This window comes from Clytia hemisphaerica, unplaced genomic scaffold (genome assembly GCF_902728285.1).
Source record: "Clytia hemisphaerica strain Z4C2 unplaced genomic scaffold, Clytia hemisphaerica genome assembly, whole genome shotgun sequence".
Classification (NCBI taxonomy): domain Eukaryota; kingdom Metazoa; phylum Cnidaria; class Hydrozoa; order Leptothecata; family Clytiidae; genus Clytia; species Clytia hemisphaerica.
In genome coordinates this window covers 667909-690779 of record NW_027103240.1, presented here as the reverse complement: position 1 = coordinate 690779, position 22871 = coordinate 667909, and the positions used below count along the sequence as shown (strand labels likewise).

Here is a 22871-nt window from a genome sequence, read left to right as displayed (position 1 = left end):
CGAAATATCTAAGAGCTTGTAAACCTATCGAGATAATGTAAACGAGAAAAAAAAGCATCAAAAAAATAAAAACAAAAGTAAAAAACGTACGTAGCAAAACCAAAGAACATTGAAAAAAAAAATTCTAATAATAAATGGTACTGAAATCAAAGTCTTATTTCTTTGTATGCATAAATTACACTTAATATAAAAATTATCTTATTTTAATGACCGTAGTTGACTAATTATGTTGAATATTTTTTCTATGCGGACACAATCTAGAATTTGTGTGAAATTTCCGATCTCGTGTTTCGTGTTTACTCCAAAAGAAAATTTCCTCTCTATTACGTCACAGAAAGCCGCTTGACATATTCGATCCAGTAAACTTTCAAAATGGCGATTTCATTTCTATTCTCTACTCGGCTACCAATAGATAGGGTCTGGAATAACCTGGGGGACGGTATGAGTAGTTTGGAGAACCTATTAAAACAAGGAGAAGAATTAGCCGGGATGTTTACCATGTAGCCGGGTGCTATCGAGGGGACTCTTTTTCTTGATTTTACGCCTTCCGATTCAAATTTGTTAGCCTATTCATATATATTTGTCTCTTACGTAAGTATCGTAGTAAAATGAAACAAATTCGTTTAAAAATAAAACAACACTACATTATACAGTACAGAAATAAAATTATTCTCTCTCTCTTGAAGCGCGTATTATTTTAATACGACCAACTAACCAATAAGAGACATTGTCAATGATGACGTCACAAAACCAAGAAATAATGACGTCATCAAAATGGTAGATGAACCATTTCTTTACAATTTAAAAGCACCTAAAACATTATTATTTATACTCCAACAATGCAACGATAGAATTTTTAAAATCATGATTTAAATATCCATCATAGAGTCACATAATTAGTTATAAAGTGAAATTTAATTGGAATCGAAAATATCTCTTTTACAAACGTCATAAGGGAAAGAATTTGTAAAATAACGGCTAGCGACGGGAGTACCGTCACGACGTATTCCCGTTATATACCTTCTCCAGCATTGGCGACGTACGGCGACGTACCGACAGACAACAATATCATCATAATAACATTTTGGTCATCAACTTTTGAGTAATTTTTCAGCGCGTATGAATAACCCATGATTTGGATCGCAATTGAAATAACTAACTCCTTGAACTGTACCGTTGTTTTTACCTAAAACGAAAAGATAACAATAACATTTAATCATTAGTTTCCCCGTTTGGGCCATCCGGAGAAATTGTCAACCACGATCGGAGATCGTAGTCTATGCCTGATTGAACCGTCTCTATGCGTGCTATCAAATGCTGCTTTGATCGCGGAGCTCATAGGTCCACACTGGCGGTACCCAGTCAAAAATGAGTGTGACGCAACGTACCCCTTTCTCAGGAACGGCCGATTTGAACAGGGGATAGTTGCAGGCTACTTTCCTGACCCATAGCCGGGTGGCGGTGTCTAAATTTGATAAAGGGTTGTGGTACCTGAGACAAAGTTTTCCGGAAAATCAAGGTTAGTACCCTGCGACATCTTTCTTTTTGATGTTATTAATGTACGTGTTAAAATCATAAGTACGAACGAAGGTGCTGGTCTTTTGGAAAAAGGAACGTAGAAAATCGACCAAAGAACCAATAAGTAAAAATTCGAAGATTTCATTAATTCTCTCTTAGGAAAATGATAGACCATAGTCTTACCTTCGGGTACAGTTAAGGCGATTCCGACCCAAGTGCCATCAGCGAATTGAGTTTTCCCGTAGAATCGGACTTGCCCTTCCAAGTTTTCGGTAATCTTGACAACATCACCGACTTTTAATCGAGGGCTCGGGATTTCTTCGTCACCGACAATGATGGTCGGTTTCTCATCGTCATCAGTGTCGGCATTACTCGATTTGGAATTCGTTCGGCTCAAATTCTGTTTCGCGGTTAATAGTTCCATCTGTGGTGGCTCAGTCGTTGTCGGAGAGCTTTCCACTAAAGATGGTAACACAGGTGTGGTGTTATTACGCGGGACCAAGCGGTCACGCGGAGGTGTCGTGCGACCCGCCGATTCGCCGTCAATATCAATATCGTATTGTCGTAAAGCCATACGCGGGGATTGGGAGGGACTGTTGAATGCGCCGACGCTATACCGATTGTTTTGTGATTTGGCTCGTTGGTTTGTTTGCCGCGCGCGCAAATAATCGCCCGCCGAACTTGCACGACTGGAGCTTCGGTTCTAAATGAGGAAAAAATGGAAAAGATGCTAGATGATCACCAAATACAATATTATCGAATAAGGGAGCATATCGAATAATAGAACGTCATTTGTGACAGTTTCTTTTTGACGGTGACTTTCAATATCATCGAATTGTGGAGCGTATGTCGAATTAGAGAGGTTCAACTGTATATCATTAACATACATACCTTGTTTAGTTCTCCGTTCATTCCATTGAGACCACTGGACGGTGCAAGTTCACTGTTGTTCAAATCACTATTCGACTAAAAGTTAGAGAAAGATGAAGCATTTGTTATAACTATGACAACAGTGGAAAGCTAAAGAGCTACTTAGACTACACAATATATTGGTGATCCATATTCAACGATATTGCTTGCGGACCGTAGCATACAAAGTAAACAACAGGTGCTCTATTATAAAAAGGAGTTTTCTTTCTGTAAACAATCCCCCTATATTGTTGGAATATTGCAAAATGAGCTGACAATATATTGCGGGCACCTTTCAATATATTGCCAGCATTCAGCAATATATTCTCAATATATTGCCCGACAATATATTGTGTAGTATATGCAGCCCTTAAGGTTACACCGAGAAATGAAAAAACTGTTTTGTAGGGAAGATATTCATGACAGATGTAATAACCGACATCCGAGAGCTGATGTTGCTATGACATTCCACGATGTCACTTAATGAGCAGTGGATGGAAAAATACAACTTACTGGATACGCTTGTGATCGCCATAAATTTGACATACTCGGCTGAAAAAAGAATGATATTGTGAAATAGATAGATTTGATCGACGTCAAAAAAAATTTGAAGGTATTTGAAGGTAGAGCCTGTCTCTACCAAATTTAAAGAAGAACTTTCTCGTGATCTCTTCATTTAGATTCGTCCACTTATTGGAGGTGAGTCGAATCTAAATTTAGCTGAATTCACGGGCTGCAAAATTATATCAATGCAGTCAAAACACGTGATTACTCAAACAGTTCACGTGATTTTATTCCCATGTTACTTGCTTTACAACTTACAGCTGATAACTTAATTAGTGTCAATAAATTCGAACCGATCAGAAACAAATGTCATGTAACAAGCACATAAAAACTTCATATAAAAGCGTGATTTGTCCTCAGACTTTTTATTTTGCAACCTGTGTATTCGTCTTAAGACGAAATTTCGAAATTTACGGAAGGAAAATTGTAAGAAAAACAGAAATTCATACAGCGTTGAAAAGATTAGGTGTGCTTGCGTATTTTCTCATGTTCCGATTGGTCAGTGATTTACTGGACCTTCCAACAGCTGCCAGCTTCTCTTTGACCAAGACTTCTTGACGAAGTTTGTGAAGATTCAAAATATTCTCGACGTGTGAAATCCCTATCAGAAGAAAAAAGATTAGAGAATAGATTTTAGGTATTTTTTGGAAGGGACATGATTTTCCAGCATAAGTAAAATTGCCTGAAGGGAACTAACTTTGCAAGGAACGCAGTTTTTAGATTTTTGGCGTAAAACCTATTTGGTTGGATCATGGGGCTACTAAATTTTGCCTGAAAAAGAAAACAATGCAAAATCTTTTAGAAGATAATTATGAAAAGATCAATACAGATCCTGAAGAAGTTAATTTTGATGAGAAATTTCTTTTTACGGATCAACAGTGAAGCAATTATATTAAACTTTGCGGTCGCCAAATAATTTCTTGATGAAATAAGTTGCACTATGATATTTCAAATAGATTTTTATCAAGACTTTTGTAGAGACCCCTTTAAAATTAAGACTTGAACACTCTCCCTGTCTCAACACATTGGGACATGATTAAACAATAACATCTTTCTAACCATACCTTTATTATATTTATCGATAGCTTCACCATCCATGAGTTCTTCCCCATCTGTCCCGACATGCATTGCTTCTGCTGCTTTTTGCGCCAGTGATTCACGTTCTTCCGTCTGTTCTCCCGATTGCTACAAAAAGAAGAAAATGAATATCGGCTACCGTAATATTTCCATTTACGATTTTTTAAGTATATAAAAAAATTTTGAAGCCTTCGGATGTTCTTGACTTTTTAAGTTCTAAGCCTAAAAATGTTCTTAATTTCACAATTTTGTGAGTATTGTTGTTCAATTTCCTAAAAAATCGGGTGCTTTAGAGTTCATAAAGCCTTAAAATGTTCTTAACTTGTTCTTTATATAGTTTGTTCTCATAAAAATACAGTAGTCTCGATAACTCAATCCCCCTTAAACTCAAAGGTTTAAATCGAACAAGTTTTCTGGTCCCTTAAGAAACCTTATTTATAAACATAAGTCGCTGTAACTCGAAAAAATTTTTTAGTTCCACAAAAGTTCGAGGTCTTTTCCAATTTTGAAGCAAGTTCATAATCGAACATCGAACAGACGTTAATGACGTTTAGTATCTAGAAAACATCGAAAAATAAGACCAGCAATGATTTCAAGCATTTCAAAAAAAAATTATTCAGAATTGAATTTAAATCTTTACCCTTGGTATGTGCGAGATCAATTCGAAACGTACGCCACAACGGGTGGGCACATTGGTTTGACGCCAAAACTTCCGCCTTAAGGAGTCCTTCAAACTTGGGCGTTTGTACATACGGACACAGATACGTTTCCGTAATACAATGTTCACCAAAGCCGGGCTGCTCAATCGTAGTGTTAACTAAATGGGATAAATGGTAAGATATGATTGGCTAAAGAAAACAGTAACCATTATCAGCTGATAACTTTAAATAAATGAGTACGAAAGAAATTCAGACTAGTGAGTTCATGGTCATGATCTTGATCAGAAACATCATTGGTTAAAACAGTGTACGTTTTAACTGTTTTTTTTTTTCACATGTAACAAGCAACATGCTGAATGGACCTACCTGATGATGAAAGTTAGATAGCAATGCGAAAAGAAAAATGAAAAAAATCAGTCAGAAAATATAGCGTTTAGCGAAAATACACAACACAATAAATTCATCATTGATTGTTGATGGGGGGGGGGGGGGGGGGGGGGGGAGGGAAGGGTTGTAGGGAAAAAATAAATAGGAAGTTCTGGTCGCAAAAATCAGTTTTATTGACAATTGAATCATGCTTGATGGTGAGCATTGTTATCAATAATGTTTTCGTGTGAAAAACATAGAAATATAAGGAAAAATTCCAATGAAAATCTGCAAAAACGGCGATTTCCGGCATTTTCAACCGGAAAAATTTTTTTCTCAAAAATCGAACTCGGCCATTTTTAGAGCATTGCGAATAAGCATCTTTCTGCAAAAAATCAGAAAAAACTTAAACTAAAAATTCGAGAAAAAGTCAAAAAACCGGTTTTTCCGACATATTTCCGGCATTTTTGGCCAGAAGAAAATGTTTTTCGAAAATCGGGCTCCGTCACATTTAAGGTATTGTCATATTGTATCAGTGTACAGAATTTCATAAAAAATATATAAAGTACAGCTCGAGAAATTCAAGAAATACTGTCTTTCCGGCGAAAATAGGTTGTTCCGGCGACTTTTGAAATAGTTCCGGCTTTAAAAATCAATTTTATTGAAAATTGAAACATGCTTGATGGTGGGCATTGCTATTAATAATATTTTTGAATGAAAAAACAACCAATTATAAGGAAAAAGTCCAATGAAAATCTAGAAAAACGGTGATTTCCGGCATATTTCAGGCATTTTCCGCCGGAAAAAATTTTTTCTCAAAAATCGGACTCGGCCATGTTTTGGGCATTGTTTATACACATCTTTGAGCAAAAAATCAGAAAAAACTAATGATAAAATCTCGAGAAAATGCCAAAAAAACAGTTTTTCCGGCATATTTGCGGCATTTTCGGCCGGAAATAATTTTTTTTCGAAAATCGCACTCCGTCACAATTTAGGTATTGACATTTTGCATCAGTGTGCAAAATTTCATGAAAAAATATAAAGTACAGCTCAAAAAATTCAAGAAATACCGTTTTTCCGGCAAAAATCGGCTGCTCCGGCGATTTTTAGAAAGTTCCGGCTTCAAAAATCAATTTTATTGAAAATTTAAACATGCTTGATGGTGGGCATTGCTATTAATAATGTTTTTGAATGAAATAACAACCAATTATATGGAAAAGTCCAATGAAAATCCAGAAAACGGCGATTTCAGGCATATTTCAGGCATTTTCGGCCGGAAAAATTTTTTTCTCAAAAATCGGACTCGGCCATGTTTTGGGCATTGTTAATACGCATCTTTGAGCAAAAAATCAGAAAAAACTAATGATGAAATCTCGAGAAAATGCCGAAAAACCAGTTTTTCCGGCATATTTCCGCCATTTTCGGCCGGAAAAAATTTTTTTTCGAAAATTGGGCTCCATCACATTTTGGGCATTGCCATTTTGCATCATTGTGCAAAAAATTAGAAAAAACTAAAGAGCCGATCCCGAGAAAAGCTGGCAACAGACGAACGAACGAACGAACGAACGAACGAACGAACGAACGAACGAACGAACGAACGAACGAACGAACGAACGAACGAACGAACGAACGAACGAACGAACGAACGAACGAACGAACGACGAACGAACGAACGAACGAACGAACGAACGAACGAACGAACGAACGAACGAACGGACGAACGAACGAACGGACAAGGGTTAATTTAAAGGACTACCTTAGGTAGGTCCAAAAAGCTAAAAAGTCATACGAGGCCTAATCTTTCTCCTTCAAAAGGTCATCATGATATTCATGACGTAATATTTTCTACGGAAACACAGCTCTGGTTTTTGCCAATAGTGGCAAATCAAGCTAGAGAAAAATTATTCAAAATTTGCCACTATAGACCTTATCGGAGTTTTTGATTTTTCTAAAAAAGCGATGCATTGTGGGATTGTTTCGAGTGTATTACAATATAATTCCCTCGAGGAATTCCTAAGAGATTTCTATTGTAATACACTCGAAACAATCCCACAATGCATCGCTTTTTTAGGAAAATCAAAAACTCCGATAAGGTCTATTGCCAAAAGCCGGAGTGTTCGCGTAGAAAACATTACATAACGATATTATGAATAAATTTCGGAAGTGTAAAAAGATCAATCTATATTGTGCGTGTGAAACAAATCAAACATTAGGTCGAGTGCCTCAGCGACGTACAAATCGGTCCATATTGTCATTCTCAGTTGGGGTGTCTACGCGCATTCGAAATCAGAACATATATGAACATTTGAAGTTACGGATAAATGACACTTAATGGATTAATTCGAACACATTTCAGTCAACCCTCCCTCTCTGTAACGTTGTTTTGCATAAAATTCCTCTCCCCGCACTAAGATTCGACGGAAAACTTTACATTGGTAGAAGACCAGGACTTCGGGTAGTTGAAAAGTGAGCTTCGGAAATTTAGGCAGTTTCGCAAGTAAACACAAGATTTCCATACCTTTAGAAAAAAAACCTTTCCAAAATCATGCCGGTTATCCCGGGTAAATAGTGGAAAGATCCCCCGGAAAAGTCAGGAGAATCTTTGTACAGGAAGTGGCACCTTGTGCAAAACGACGAAATCAAGTTATTCAAAATATACCTTCAAAATAATGTAGACCCGTTCCGTATTCTGTGTCACCCGGTTCAAATATACAGAATCGTGGATAGACGAATCCCAAGAAGCAGTTGCTGTGACCCGTTTCTGATCGTATTTCATAATCGGGAGACCAATGATTGAGTCGGATTGTTCGAAAGAGAGGAAGGAATGATGACCGGCTGGTTCAGCATCAATGTCTCCGCAACCGCTCAATGCGTTGTCTAGAAAAAAAAGACGGAAAAAGTTATTATATCTACGATCGATAACCGATTTATAATGGTTTTATTATTAAGAGATCTACTGGACTTTTACACAAGATTTCTTTGACCCTCGCTTGATTTTCCAGCTTTTCTGAGGCCAACAGGCGCCAGCATCTTCCTGTATGGAAAACAGGACCTCCTCAATATCGAGGCTAAAATAACATTCTATTTCATGATATTTCATGGATCCAACAGCTGATTGGTTGAAAGTATTGACTGATTTGACGTCAGTTACAACCAATCAGCTGTTGGAGGGTCCGTAATGTAATGTCGGAAGACATTGCAGTGATGCATATCGTGAATATGGTTCATTACGGAGGATACGGTGTGTTGATTTTCTGGGAATCATTAAACAAACAAAATGATATGATCATTCACTTGAGTAATGAGATGTTCGTCATGGCCGCTCGATAAATAGCGGAGTCACCATAACTCAAACCTCTAAAACTCAAATGTGTCCTTAACTCGAATAAGTTTTATGGTCCTTTCAGCTAACAATATCTTATAAACCTTACTCCATAACTCGAAATTTCCCTAACTTGAGTAAATCAATATTCCTCGTGAGTGTTCGAGATATAGAGACTCCGCTGTATAAACCATGAATTTGTTGAGGGACTTTCCCAGACGAATTGTAAAAAGACACCATAAGGAGATATAAGCAGCAAACTTACCGTCCAGGTCCAAAAAGATGACAGGGATGTGCGTTTCCATTCCCGGTAACGGGTTCCTATGGCAACGAAAATTGAAAAATAATTGAAAGGATCAAACAATCTACTGTTTCGGAAATAATTCATGAAAGCAAGATCGAGACATGATGAAGAGAATTTATTAATCATAATTTATCCTTGCTAGAAAATTATTAATATTTCGACTTAGATAACAATAACATTGCAAAACTAAAAATGGAAAATTAACGAAAGTTAATAAATCTTAGTGTCCTTTTTTTTTGCAATTTTTTGTTTTTTTGCGAATCGACCTCTCTTTAGCTTATTTTGTTTGTTTTACCAAAAAGTTTTGGTATTTTAAAATGTTTGCAAAGACGAAATTTTGTGAAAATGACTATTATTCGGAAAAAAGATCAAATCACGCGGTATTCGATACACTCAACAAAAACCAATAGCTCTCGATAGAGCTGATAGGAAGAGAAAGACACATGTTACACACCATTCACTGGTAGCACCAGGCACGCCACTTCCAGTATTCGGACACAAGATGGCGTTTCGTTCTTCAGTTAAGGACACCCATTGGTCGATCAACATTCCCTCGTGTTCTTTGTCCTCTTGGGATTTGTCTGATAGAATAATAGAGAAGAGGAAAGGTTATTATTAAGTAAACATTTTTTCATAAGCAACCGCGCTGCTTAGGCCTGACACTTTTAGATCATCTACTGAAAATTGTCAATCACAGCAGTGGAAAATTATAATCACTTATTAAACTCTGGACAAGCAAGAAACAATAGAAGAGACAAACAAACGAAAAACAAAAGAAATTACTTGGTTTATTTATCATCTCTTGGATTTGTTGATCCAAATATTCTCGCTTTTTCATCACTGAATTCGAAAAACGATCTCGCAAGCTGAAAAGTAGAGAATAGGAAATCAATGAAATAAAAATGACAAATCGAAATTGTATCAAATGGAAAACTGAAGATTCTTAAAATTCAAGTCATGTTGGCTTTTAGCTTTTTTAACATGTACGTAAAATTTTATTTAAGACCTTACGGAAAATCGTTCGTAAGGCTGTCTTTAAGGAATTTCCCTGACATTATGTAGAGTTTTTGTTGATTAAGAGGGTTTTACGTGACTTATCTTTCCGTTCAAAACTTTTTGAACGTAAGAAAACTCCACATAAGGCCTTAAAACACTACGTAAGCTTAGGGAAATTCCCCACCCTTCAAGGTCTTAAATAAAATTTTACGCACATGTGAAAAAAGCTTTATAATACATCATAATACACTAGACAATCAACTGCTTGGATGGTTCGTTGCAAATGCAAAACTTTGTAACACCCATTTTAAAAGCCCATAATATTGTGAAGAGTTTAGTTTTCTTAAAGATCATCCGACAAGGTTGTAGTTAGTAACCCTTTAAGTACCACATATTATCGAACATTAAAAACGCTATCTTGGCGCTTATTTAATGAAATACGATATGCACCACTGGTCTATGAAAAAACAAATTGCTTACGTCTGTAAATCTCGTTCTTGATAACTGTCAAGTCCCTTTTGTGTTTTATTTCGGACGGTGACACTTCCAACAGCAACGTTCGAAATGGACTCGATAACAACTGGCAAAAGTCCTTGCGATCCTTGACTGTTATGTTTGGGGACGACGACTTGTGTCACGACACGGCGTGAATACCCTTGACGTAACATAAACACACCGCCGGCCTCTTGTCCCTCACGTTGGAGTAACTCGACAGGCGAGTAAAAACCTTGTTCATTCAACTCGTGGATTTCGACCCATAATTCGAGTTGCCGCGATAACTCTCTCCATCTAAATTAGAACGAAGAATAAATCTAGACTGGGCAAGGAGTACGATGGATGCGGGAACTTTCAAACGACAACTTTTCAGTATGCTAAAAATCGTTCTGTTGTCACATTTACGTAGTTAAGCCGTGCAAATAATAAAACTCTTCATAAATTACGTCACGAACATCACGTGCCTCGTATTCAAAAAGTTACCATGGTAATTACGTCTCTTGAGACATTAAATAATTTTTTTATATATAGAAAGTAGTTTTAAATAAAATCCAGTGAATAGTTTCAAAACGAGGCAAACGATGTTCGTGACGTAATTTATGAAAAGGTCTATACACGTAAGTCATGAAAAAACAACACATGCTAACCATAACATCCTAAATTCTCTGAGACTCGAAAGCGCAGTGTAATATACTTTAATTGAATTATTCTTCTCGAGATTTATTTTCGCATTATTTTTTTCCCATTTTCGCGAAAATTAAAAACGCGATATAGTGCGAGATTGCTAACTCGCGAAATACACCAAATTATCAAATTACGATGTTCGGCTTAAAAACCCTGCTTATATACCCTTGTGACTTAAATCGACTGATCTTTAGCTAAATCACGCAAAACCCTTCAAAGTGCTGTTTCACGAAAATAAAATTCAAAAAATTTAGCGATTTTTTTGGCTCGCGAAATAAAATCTCGTGAAAATTAATCTGGTTGAAGCAGTAACAGAAAAATGATTTCCAAGATAAGAATATACGAACATGCAAAGAACATACAGAATAAGAAAAAACAGAAAATTAAAGTAAAGGTAGATGGAGGATAATACATAGCGGAAATAAATGTTAAAGTGGATGTTAAATGTGTTTGTGTTAGTGTCAGTGATTTATCAGTGTTTAAAAGCAAGTGTTCAAATTAGTCGAGAAAGTCAGTTTGACTTAAGTTATTAGGTACAAGTTTTTTTTATGAGAACTATTTTATAAGAACACGAAGCTGAAAAGTGGTAAAACAATTTTAAGCCTCAGATTTTAGAAATATTAAGATAGTACTACGTAGAGCATCATCGTAAGAACATTTAAGCCGGAAAATTTCAAAAAATTAAGAGCTGTCCAGCCTGAGACAAAATTTACTGGTTCTGATAAAAAAAGCGTGTGATTCTATATTTGTGTTCTTATCGAAACAACTTGTAAAATCGTATTTTCAAAAATTTCTTTGTAACACCCTGAAAATTTCCAAATTTCTCAATTCTTGTGATATTGGTTTCAAGATGTTTATTAAGGGACTCCAAGACTATGATTTATCACTTAAAGTTCAGCAAACCATGTCTGAAAATTCACTAGGTATAAGAAACTCTTTTCGTTTTTAGTGAGAAAAAGATTCTGTTAGTATTTAGAATGAAATTAATATTAAATCTTTAATGGTAGTTTGGTTTGCTTTAGTTAAAGTAAGTTCTTTTTAGTTTTTGATAGCATGTTTCTTTAGTTTTTGATGATAAGTTAGTCTCTTGTTTTTTTGGCGGATCTTTTACCTGGTTCTGTACTGGTTAACCCGGTCAAGCATTTCACTATATTGTAAAAAAAAAGAAAAACAAAAATAGTCAGTTCAAAATGAACAATGAAACCTGGCCCAGTGTTAATAATATTATTTTAACAAATTTATGACCTTAGGCGAAAATTAAAAAAATGTAGTGTTTCCGGAAACCGGCCGGGTGAAAAAAAAACTTTTTCTGACGCGGCCGCAGACTATGGGTTCATCTATATGGTTCATCATAACGAAATTATTTTCGCCTATCACGGGGTTCTTGGTTTGAATCCCTGCCCGTTCCAATGTTCTGTTCCGTTCATAAAAAGTCAAGTCAGCTGGCCGTGAAAACAATCGAAAGGGGGGTCTTAAAGTTCTAGATATAAGAGCAGCCTCAACTCTACGTTATCGGGACCAAGACTATCTAGTCAACCTTAATCTTGAAAACAGGTTTCACCAAGTTAGAATGGCGTGATGCTTTAAGGGGAGGTACTACTGCAGTGAAGGAAGGTATTTGCGGCAGTAACATTTTAGTTTTAGGGGAATAACCATTTCAACGTTTGATAAAGGCCGGTCTCCACTTGCACGCGCTTCGATCGCGCTTTTTCGAGCAATACTTCCACGCTATTGGTCAAAAGAAAAATGAAGCAAGTCCAATGGCGCGATCTGACGTAACGGTTGAAAAAAGTTGAAATGTGTTCAACTTTTTTTTTCGAGCGCGCGCTACATGTTTATTACGTAATCTTTTTTCCAACCAAAAAGGATTTAAGCCAAAAGGTGCGATTGCAGCGCGCACAAGCAGAGACCGGCCTTAAAGCCGTTCGTTGCAACAAGTTTTATGGTTCTATCCTAGCTAGCAGATGTTGTACGTTTTAAAAGGCCCATCAACGTATACCAATATGTATATGTGCGTTTATAACATACGAAAGGACAGACACATTTTAACATAAAAACGAAAATAACAAGTAAATTGTAAAAAGCATATTTGAAAATCTCAAAGTTTCTAGTTTTTTTAAGGGGCTGACAGCTAAGTGGTCAAAGGCGTCAGCGTTACAAACCAGGGGTTTGCGGTTCGAATTCCCGCTCCATCCAATGTTCCGTTCAGTTCATAGAGAGCCGAACCGACTGGCCGTGGACTCCGTGAAAACAATCGAAAGGCTGGCTAAAAGTCCTAGATTACCGGGCTATCCACGAAATATCGACTTTACCTATCTCTATCTATTTATCCACAGGAGCGAAAAACAGGGTCTATAAAATGAACGTGCATTGGGCTTTTCCAGAAATAGTCCGTGCCCCCCCCCCCCTGTTGAGGATATCGGATATCCAAGGGGTTAACGATTTTTGTTCAAAAGTGGAAAAAGCATCTTTATTAGAGAGGATATCAAGGGGGTTGAGTATGTTTTTAAGAGTGGATATCTGGGGGTGGGTGGGGGACTTTACTAATAAAGTAGGATATCCAGGGGGTTCGATACTTCGAAAAATCAATATCCTCAACAATGAAGGTAAATTTTTTTTCTGGAAAAGCCCATTTGTAGGATACTAACCTGTCGACAAGTGATTTACTATTATCCATTTCCTGAGGCAATTGCAACGGAGCTGGTTTGGTGTCATATCCTCTACTTCGGTTACCGTAAACTTCAATAGCCAATGAACCGTCAGTGACGTAATCTAAAAAATCTTCGTCAACTTCGACAGTGAATGTCTGAGAGGAAAGGAAAAAGGAAATAAAATAGATTGTTTGGGTTCTGAAATTTCTATCCCAGGAAAAAAATGAAAACCTACCTGAACAATCAAACGCGCCAAAATGACAAAAATTCGAATAGTGCTGCGGTACAGCCACTTTAGAAAAAAGACAAAACTAAGCCGGTAATTTATCTACCTTATCGGCCCTTTTTACGCCGGCCCTTTTTACGCCGGCCCTTATTACGCCACAAGCCCAAAAATAACGCCAATAAGGGCCGGTGTAAAAAGGGCCGATAAGTTACTAAAGATTTCTCGCATAGTCATTTTCGGCCGGCCAGCCAGCTTGGTTCGTCGTTCGGAAACTTTAATTTTTAGCGGAATTATTTTCATTTGATTTTCGAGGGAAAAAATTTTAAAAGATAAAGCTTTTGTATTATTATGGTAGTTTATATTGTAGTACGGTAGGTCTTATCCCGATTTTCAATTTCTCTAACTTCATGATTATTAGACATACGACAGACATTTCTACTAAGAAAGAAATCGATGAATTCGAAAGACACTGACAGTACAGTTCACTTACTTTTGTGTTGTTAAAGGTCATTGAGTTAGATTTCGAGGCGGTAACGGGCGAGGCGGCCGCGTTCAAGGGCGGGATGACGGACAGTTCTTGATCGAAAAAAGTGTATTGACCAAACACGTAATTGCAGAGGGAGAGAGGTAAACCATGAGCTTCTTTGATTGTAATCTAGAAAATAGCAAACAAAATTGACCGGTTTTATTGCCTTTTTAACACCACCAAAGCACCAAGGAGTATAATATATTCAAAATATTTTTATTATACAACTATAACATGCTGATCTCCGAGCAGATTCTGATTACTCTGCGCTATCACGTATGCACTTTAAAGGCCTGTAAGAGAATCTGCCCATGTTTGCTGGGCACTTTAACGTTTTCCATCCAGATTTCGGGTGAATTTCACTTTCATTCTTAAGGAAAAAGCAACGCGGTTTCCAATGTTTTTGGCTGAACAGGTCAGGTTAAGATTACACATTCGACTTAACTAGTCTGCCATTGTTGTTTTTCATTTCCATGGAATCAGAATGGTTTGAAAATGAAAAATCAGAAAACAACATGGCGTACTCTAGTCCACTTCAAAACTGTACACACTCTCATGGGAAATTTAGCCTGTCAAGTGCGAAAAATGAGTGGTTTTAACTTATGTGAATATGACCTACAATCATGGTCGAAATGGGTTTGGTGGCTTCTAGGCTATATTCCAAACCTTATTGGAGCAAACTTGAGCTTTTAAATCCTGAGATCCTAAGGTCTTAAGTCTTATATTAAGTCTCATTTTAACACTCAGAGTTAAACTCTACATACTTTCCAACTGTAGTTTAAGGCCTTTAAAAATCATTTGTGGTGTTTAAGATTTTCGCGGGGAAATCCCTTTTGTCTCAAATATTTTGTCCATGATTGTAGAAAGTTACATAATTAAATTCATTACCTGTACTTTGACAGAGCTTCCCATGGCCAATCCTTCGATATCATCTTCATCGCTGACACTGTCCCCATCAAGTGATAAAGATGTCGTCTCGTCTGTAACAAGAAGCAGAAAAAAACTTTTTCGAGAACGTACGCAAACTTTTTTTAAAGGCGGTCTCAGTGGAAACAATCTAAGTAAGTAGTAAGTATATTCATCTGGTGGCTGTCGGCGGAGCCGGGAGTGAGGGAGTCTATACCCTTTTCTATTTGCGCTAGACCTGGGAGATCGAATGCTGAGGTAGAGCGCCACACATACTCTCTCTCAGCTCCTAGTAACTTACCGCCTAGATTACCCTAGATAAGATTACCCAATCTAAGCTACCCATCCGCTGAGTTGGCGGTGACCGGGGATCGAACCCACAAACCTTGGATTGTAAGACGAATGCTCTACAGACTGAGCTACCCGGCCACACCCGGACAATCTAAAGACTATCTAAAAGTCCTGGGTTACTTGGCCATCCACGTAAAATATCGACTCTACTCTCTTTTTGAAAAATTTCCCACCCCCTCAGAATTTATTAGGTCAAGAACCTAAGAATATCTACCTGAAGCCTGGCTTACCTTGTATCCTCCTAATCTCAACAGACATGCGTCCACAGACTTCACCCTGCTGACTAATGACCGGAGCTGAATAATCCAAGGGGACGTTTTGATACAGACATTCCAACCAGACTGTGGCGACGCCAATCAAAGTGTGACATTCCACTTCGAAAAATAAACCGTCATCATCAGTATCGTCCTAAAGAGTTGATGATTGTGTTTTTGTAAATTTTTCTGTAATTCGAACTAAAGTATTGCCTAAAATATTATGGGCTACTTACACAATATATCGGTGATCAATATTCTAAAGGTATGAAAAGATTTTCCAGGGTATCCACACATTACCAAGATTTCTTTTCTCGATTGATGAGGTTCGTCTACCCCGTATGAATTTTTAATGGGACAGTCCAATACACCATTTGTCAAGATGATTGAATAAGTTTTTAAAATTAAAATATTAAGTATATTAAGCTTTAATATGTAACTTAATTAAGTCAAAAAATTTTGCATTATACTTTATATAAAAATTTGTTCACTTTTTTCGGGACACATTGTATGACAAGTTGATATAACCTTCCCCTCCCCTTATAAATAATCATAATGAAAAACTGAGGGGTTTGGAATCGAATTATGAAGACACGACAGACAAGTAAACTTACCAGGTTAGCCTCTAGTGGGTTTTCTGTGATGGTTTGATAAGCATCTCGCATGTCATAAATTTTATTACCAAGCTTGTCCACAGACCAAACTGTCGAAAAAAGAATTACAGAAATTAAAGCAATTTCCAATACAAATGGATTGTCATATCTTTTGAACTTGAGTACAAGGGTGTGGTAGTAAATATCACTAAAAAGACTCTTGTTAAAAACAAAAGCTCTGAATGTCAGGGAAGTATTCAACATTTGAAAGATTTGGATTACAGAATTTTGCCAGAACCAACCCACGTTTTTGGTGTGATTGGCGGATCCAACCGAAATACTTTCATGATAATAGCATTTGAACTCGACAAGGGATGCGTAACCTTAGATCTACTATCATTCCTCTACGAGGGGAAATTTGCCTGATATTCCGATGGCGGATTGGCAGCCACCCACGTTCAAGGAGCTAGCCAATTTGCCGGAGAGGAGAGGAATGATAGTCAGCCTTTGATGTGCCTCATCCCCAGTCGGGTTCAACTACCCTTGTGCATGAAGCTAAAAATATTTCAGTTGGACCCGCCAATCCCCGAAAACGAAGGCTGGGTTACCAGACCTCCCGCTGCAAATTACTTAACGCGCGGTCGCGAAATTCCGTAATCTAAACCTTCCAGATCTTGAAAACTTTTTTGACCTTAAGAGCTTTAGCGTGTCGAATGAAAATTTCTGCATCGGGTGCCAGATAAGCTTCCTTTTAGATCAAAATTAAATGTTAGCATTATAACTTTTAAAAAAAATGTGAAAATTATTTTGGCGAGAATTACTACCGACCTTGTGTGCCACGCGTTTTGTGTTTCACTACGACCGCTACTTCGCTTGTCAACGGCCCTTGACTGGCGGCTTGTGATAGTGTAGCTGTTGGGATCTAGGAAAAGAATGAAATCAACCACTTTTTAATAAAATATTTAGCGTTTGAAGATGAAATGTAAGTTACAGAAAACCAAGTCATTCAAGTAATTCACGAGCGTCAATTAATAAAAAGGGAAAGTATACCAGAATTACCCACAATGCTTTGCGTGGAAAGAATTTCATCGTAAACTTTTTTCGAAGCAAAGCATTGTGGGCAATTCTCGGGGGTTAAATCTGAGTTTTCATGTAAAGCCGATATCGTCTATAGAAAGCAGTAGGCTTTTAGGCCTTACTCTTGGTCTATAGGCGGCCACCACTCGTGACCCCCACCGGGAATTCACCTATCAATAGGATTAAACATGATAGAAGTTTTTATTTAACAAAAGAATGTTTAAAACACAGCTGATTGGCTTAGGTTTCGAAACTCTCTATTGTTTTATCAAAACCTCAGTGCGTATGCGAACAAGAGCAGTGAGCATATGCCGAAGAGTAGGAGTTTTACGCTCGAAACGAAGGAAGATATGACGCAGCCTACTAACTTGCTTACTCTGGAAAATCATTTTGAGCGTTATTTATTACGGTTCGAGTTATGTTTAGAGCCATGTATATGTAATTGTTATACAGCTTTTAGTGTAAGGCGGCTTGGAGTCACCACCCCCGTCGTTGACATCGTTAGAAAGAGACGTCTCTCCTGCTCTGGCCATATCATCCGCAGAGACCTGGATAATCCTTTCAAAATTGCATTCAAAGACAACTTCACAAACCCCAGACCGCATGGAAGACCTCCAAAATAATGGAAAGACCAAATGAATGTTGATACTGGTTCTGCACTGGCTCAACTAGAAGAACCTACCATGGACCGTCATGATTGGAAAGCCCTGGTCATGAAGAGCAAGGGGCCTGCAGGCCTGAGCATCTAAGCAAGTAAATAAGTGTAAGGTGGAGAAAGGATACACAATATTGACAAACAATAAGAATTAAAATCAAAATCTTACCTGAAGCGTGACAGCGAAATCAGCGTCCTTTTTCATTTCAGAGCTCAACTGATTGGCCTCGCGCACCAAAACGTTTGCGCGGATCACTTCTTCACGCAGGCGACGTAAACTCTCTTCATACAAAAGTTGGCTGTGAAAGAATAGAATTGAAGTAAAGAAGTGTTTCCCCTATTAAAGTTAAGCCCAAAACTAAAACATTTTACATATGGAAAATTCACAATTCTAAAATACCGCATCTGACAATGACAATGATTCTTACTTTATATGAACTTAACCTTTGATTAATTGAAACTGAAATTATTATTCCAAACTATTTTGATGAAGGTAAAGCATAGATTTCTGTGAAATTAAAAATTCATGGTAATAAATATCTTACCTGTCATAAAAGGAGGTCGGCGTTGAGTTCAAAACCCGATCTTCTGAATTGTACCCTGAACTCGTGCGGCCGCTTGTTGTGTCAGGCGTTCGCTCGCGCCGTAGTTCTTCTAGCTTTTGCTCGTACATCTCCTTCTGCTGGTCGAGAGCACCTGGAAAGATAGAGTCAATGTATTTAGGTTATCTTTTAGAACAATAATGAGGTTAAGTATAGATAAATCACGACGACAGAGGAGGAATTTTCTTTAGTCTTCATTCGCGCTATGGAGCTTTTCTACAGGCTAAGGGGGACAGCAAGCTAGACTTATCCCGCGCAGTATATGAGCTTTGCTTCTAGAAAAAAAGTCGAGCGGAAATTCTTCTAAAAGAAAAGCTGATATCTTTGCGGGGCACTCGCTAGTAACCCTTAGAAAGCGAATAACGTTAACCGAAGCCAAAATAAAGGGCTTTTTTACCGCCTTTCGTCGAACAGCCATACATAGGTTCCGTTTTAAAAACACTTAAATTTAAATCACAAGGCCATTGTCAGAGCAACAATCACATTTCAAAATTTTTTTTTGCACAGGATGAAAACACAAAAAGAAGCTATCGGGAGCTATCATTTCCTCTTTTGATTCATTTAACAAATAGTATACTCTCATGAGGACCTATATTGGATCTCTGTATCTCTAGAAATGAAATGCAAACCTTGTTTTTCTTTTTCATGTTGGTTTTCAAGTTGTTGGATAATATTCTGGAGTGGTTCTAAAAATGTGAAATAAAAACGAAAGGTTAAATGTTAATGTATATAGTCGAAAAATGTGTACAAATCTGTACTAATTTTAAAACTAATAGTTCGACTGCCAGTTTTACAAAATGAATCATTAATTATCTACTGTTGATACCCAATCGCTGACGATTTCTTCTGTAGTGTATTTTGGTTTATTATAATTTGCAGATATTTTGGTTGATTTTGTAATTTTTTAACGATACGGAATTTTGTTCTTGGGCTTCATCTTACGAAGTTTTAAAAGAAATGATACATAAAGAAATGAAGCACGCCTCTTATGGTGAAAAAGCAGCATGAAGAATTTCACAACATTTTGTGCTGACGAGGCATTGGAGGGAGTGAAAGAAGTTCTTTCTTTTGTTTAAAAATGCCCTGTCAGCAAACGATAGTAGATAAATTTAAATGCTATCCTTTAAAACATTGATGCTAAATTATAAGCAACAAAAGACCCCTTCTTACTGCTGCTTGAGCTATTCTGTTCAAAAAGTAATATAATTGTTGAAGATTTTTCATCACGTGTGTGTTTTGTCTAAGTTATCAATTGAGTGATGTTCAAATACAGAAAGAACACAAGATTTCTAAGAAAGAATAATTTAAATACCTCCAAGCGAATCAAATTCGTTCAGCATCAATTCATTTTGTGCGAAATCGAAATCCAATTTTTCTTCTGATTGCGTTCCTATAGAAGAAAGTAGAAAGATTAAAACTTGTTTGGCTACTAAAAGCTACAGCTTCGTCGGGCGGATAAGGTAGAGCATCCTAATATGGTGCGCAGGGCAGTGGGCTCAACCCCTGACAAGGTTTTACCAAAAACTCTAAACTTATTTTTAAAAAAATCATTTATTGCCTCTCTGTTTGATACTGCAACTAAAAAAAACGAATAAGTGGAGCAATTCAAGGAGGAAAGAGTGGCACATTTCGGGTCGAAAGAGGCGCTTTAGAGGCGCTTTGGGGTCGTCTCCGATTGCAGTAGCAAGACAAAACTATACATTAAACTATCTCAAGACACAAGGCTTTTTTTCAAGAAAATAAGTAATTGAAATATTGCCCGTTTGATTTCTATCAAGGCATTTTCATAAATCACTTTGAGTGCAATGACTGCCTCGTTTCGGAGCCATTATCAAAGTGATTTAATCCCTTGAGTCTTATAAGCAATATAGCAATATTTTGAAAAGGTTTATTGATTTAGACTTAAAGATAAATAGGAAAATAAGTAACTGAAACATTTCCCGTGTGATTTCCATTGATTTGAATTTAAAAATTATGGCCTTTTTAACCTGGTGGTGGAGGAGAGTGGGGACAATTGATTCTGAAGAAATGATTGTTTCCCCACAGAATACGGTCACCGTGTCGTAGTTGCGTGCGTTCCGTGATCACTTGACCGTTCACGCATGTTCTATAAAGAGAGAAAATTATAAGTTTTGTTTGATTAAACAGGTTGTAATTGCATGCTTACTAATTAATTTTAAATCACAGGTATGAGTGTACTAATTTGAAGCATTTTCTTGTTGACACTGTACAAAAACTTAAACTGTTTTTAATATTTTGGCCAACGCAGCCTTATGTCCTGATATTCATGATATGCACCACTGCAATGTCTTCTGACATTACGTCACAGAACCAATAGCTGATTGGTTGGAAGTGACGTAAAATCAGTCAATACATCACTTTCAACCAATCAGCTATTGGGTGGAACGGAAGACATTGCAATGGTGCATATCATGAATAGTTTGTTCTTATAAAAACCATGTAGGAGAAAAGAAGTTTTGTTAAAAGTAGAGTCCGCATTTAGCATACCTAACCCCTTCAAACTATGTCAAATCAAAACCATTCAAGAGCAAAGTAGGAGAAAAAGTTAGTTCACACTTAACTTACCTAGCCCCTTCAAAAGGGACGATATAGGATGTATCTTCTTCGTTATCAATATCGATCACGCAATGTTGTGGTTGTAAACCCAAACCGTTTAGTTGGATGTCCTGTTCAGAAGAAATTAAAAGTGAAAATAAAAACAAAAATTAAAATTAAAATTAAAATTAAAATTAAAATTAAAATTAAAATTAAAATTAAAATTAAAATTAAAATTAAAATTAAAATTAAAATTAAAATTAAAATTAAATAAAATTAAAATTAAAATTAAAATTAAAATTAAAATTAAAATTAAAATTAAAAATTGAAATTGAAATTGAAATTGAAATTGAAAATAAAATTATTATTCCACTATGTCTTACTATTGACTTATTACAAAAGTGAATAAGTTGTGAAACCCTTCAGTGTTATAATAGCGATGCATGTGTTTTTTCTGCGATGGAGAAGGTTAGGTTCTGATTTGTCTAGATCCTGATCGACTGATGACGATGGTAAAGAAGCTCATTTACCGTCCTCGATTTTTGGGATCAAAACTAAGCGTTATTCATAAGTGAAAATACATTAACTCTCTGATGTTCTTCAAACTTTACTAGCCGGTCATATCATTAATATTTAACTTTGTTTAACAAGGTATGCTTACCTGAGGGTCAGATGCGTCGCTTTTACCAATTTTTGTATGGTCCTAAGAAATAAGGGGGGATGGATGGTCTGGTTAAAGAAAATAATAATTTCAGTAAGAAAGCAAAATTTAGATATCCGGAAAAACTTATTGAGACTGGAATTTCAAACAACAAAACGTTCTACATTTTTTATAAGCATTGTAATTAATTATAAGTACATCTAGGATTCTCACTCGGTGCTGTGATTCACTTGGCAAGTGAGTGTACCTTCGCCTGGGTCAACCCATGCCTTGTGAGGGGAACTGGGTAAAAGGTAAAAGAGTATGGAGACTGTGCTAGGCATTGCATGTGGCGTGGTGACGATACTCATAGGTTCAACACCTGCGAAGATATATGTCCTCCCGTGTAGTTCGAGTATTTTTTTTTCTTTTATATATATGACTTGAGAAGCTACATTACACTTACGAACATATACTACTTACAAAAACAAACACAGAAAAAATTAATAGCTCCTCCCCCCGCAAGACACTAAGTGATATCGCCAAGGGTACTAAGCTATTGAATAAAAGAAAAAATGTAAAGGGAAAACCATCACTAAAAGGATAAACACAAATGTTAAAAAAAAGTATTAGAGCTGTGTAAGGAGATCATTAAACTAAAATAAAGCAACACTAAACCTTTCAGAGTCGAGAATAAACAATGACAAGATTAATTATTATGTTATTTATGTTGAAAGGTAATTCTGGATCACCGTACAACAAAAGGTTGAAGAGCTTAGGAGGGCTTAGTGGATGAATATTTATGTCTTGGTTCAGAAGTCTGTTGAACAAAAGATGTCTTGCCTGAGAGTAAATAGAGCAGTGCAAAAGAAAGTGTTGAGAGTTTTCGATGGAATTTGTTCTACACGCACAAAATGGATCTAAGGTGTCACGAAAACCG

The 22871-nt window shown here is 36.8% G+C and overlaps 1 protein-coding gene across 1 annotated transcript in view; it reads right to left on the bottom strand.

The window, feature by feature from the left end:
- Positions 1-881: 881 nt before the first annotated feature.
- The window catches only part of LOC136824929 (kinesin-like protein KIF13A), a gene marked incomplete in the record, with an annotated part of 43285 nt that continues 21295 nt past the window's right edge, over positions 882-22871 (bottom strand). The window contains 26 exon segments of the mRNA XM_067053948.1: positions 882-1186; positions 1702-2221; positions 2410-2484; positions 2941-2979; positions 3441-3592; positions 4056-4176; positions 4709-4885; positions 7753-7970; positions 8681-8736; positions 9174-9300; positions 9503-9585; positions 10196-10504; positions 12006-12041; positions 13543-13700; positions 14262-14426; positions 15186-15277; positions 15785-15962; positions 16423-16511; positions 17230-17323; positions 18303-18432; positions 18679-18829; positions 19365-19421; positions 20048-20125; positions 20724-20842; positions 21322-21422; positions 21953-21994. Of these exon segments, the coding sequence (XP_066910049.1) occupies positions 1092-1186; positions 1702-2221; positions 2410-2484; positions 2941-2979; positions 3441-3592; positions 4056-4176; positions 4709-4885; positions 7753-7970; positions 8681-8736; positions 9174-9300; positions 9503-9585; positions 10196-10504; positions 12006-12041; positions 13543-13700; positions 14262-14426; positions 15186-15277; positions 15785-15962; positions 16423-16511; positions 17230-17323; positions 18303-18432; positions 18679-18829; positions 19365-19421; positions 20048-20125; positions 20724-20842; positions 21322-21422; positions 21953-21994 (3462 nt within the window).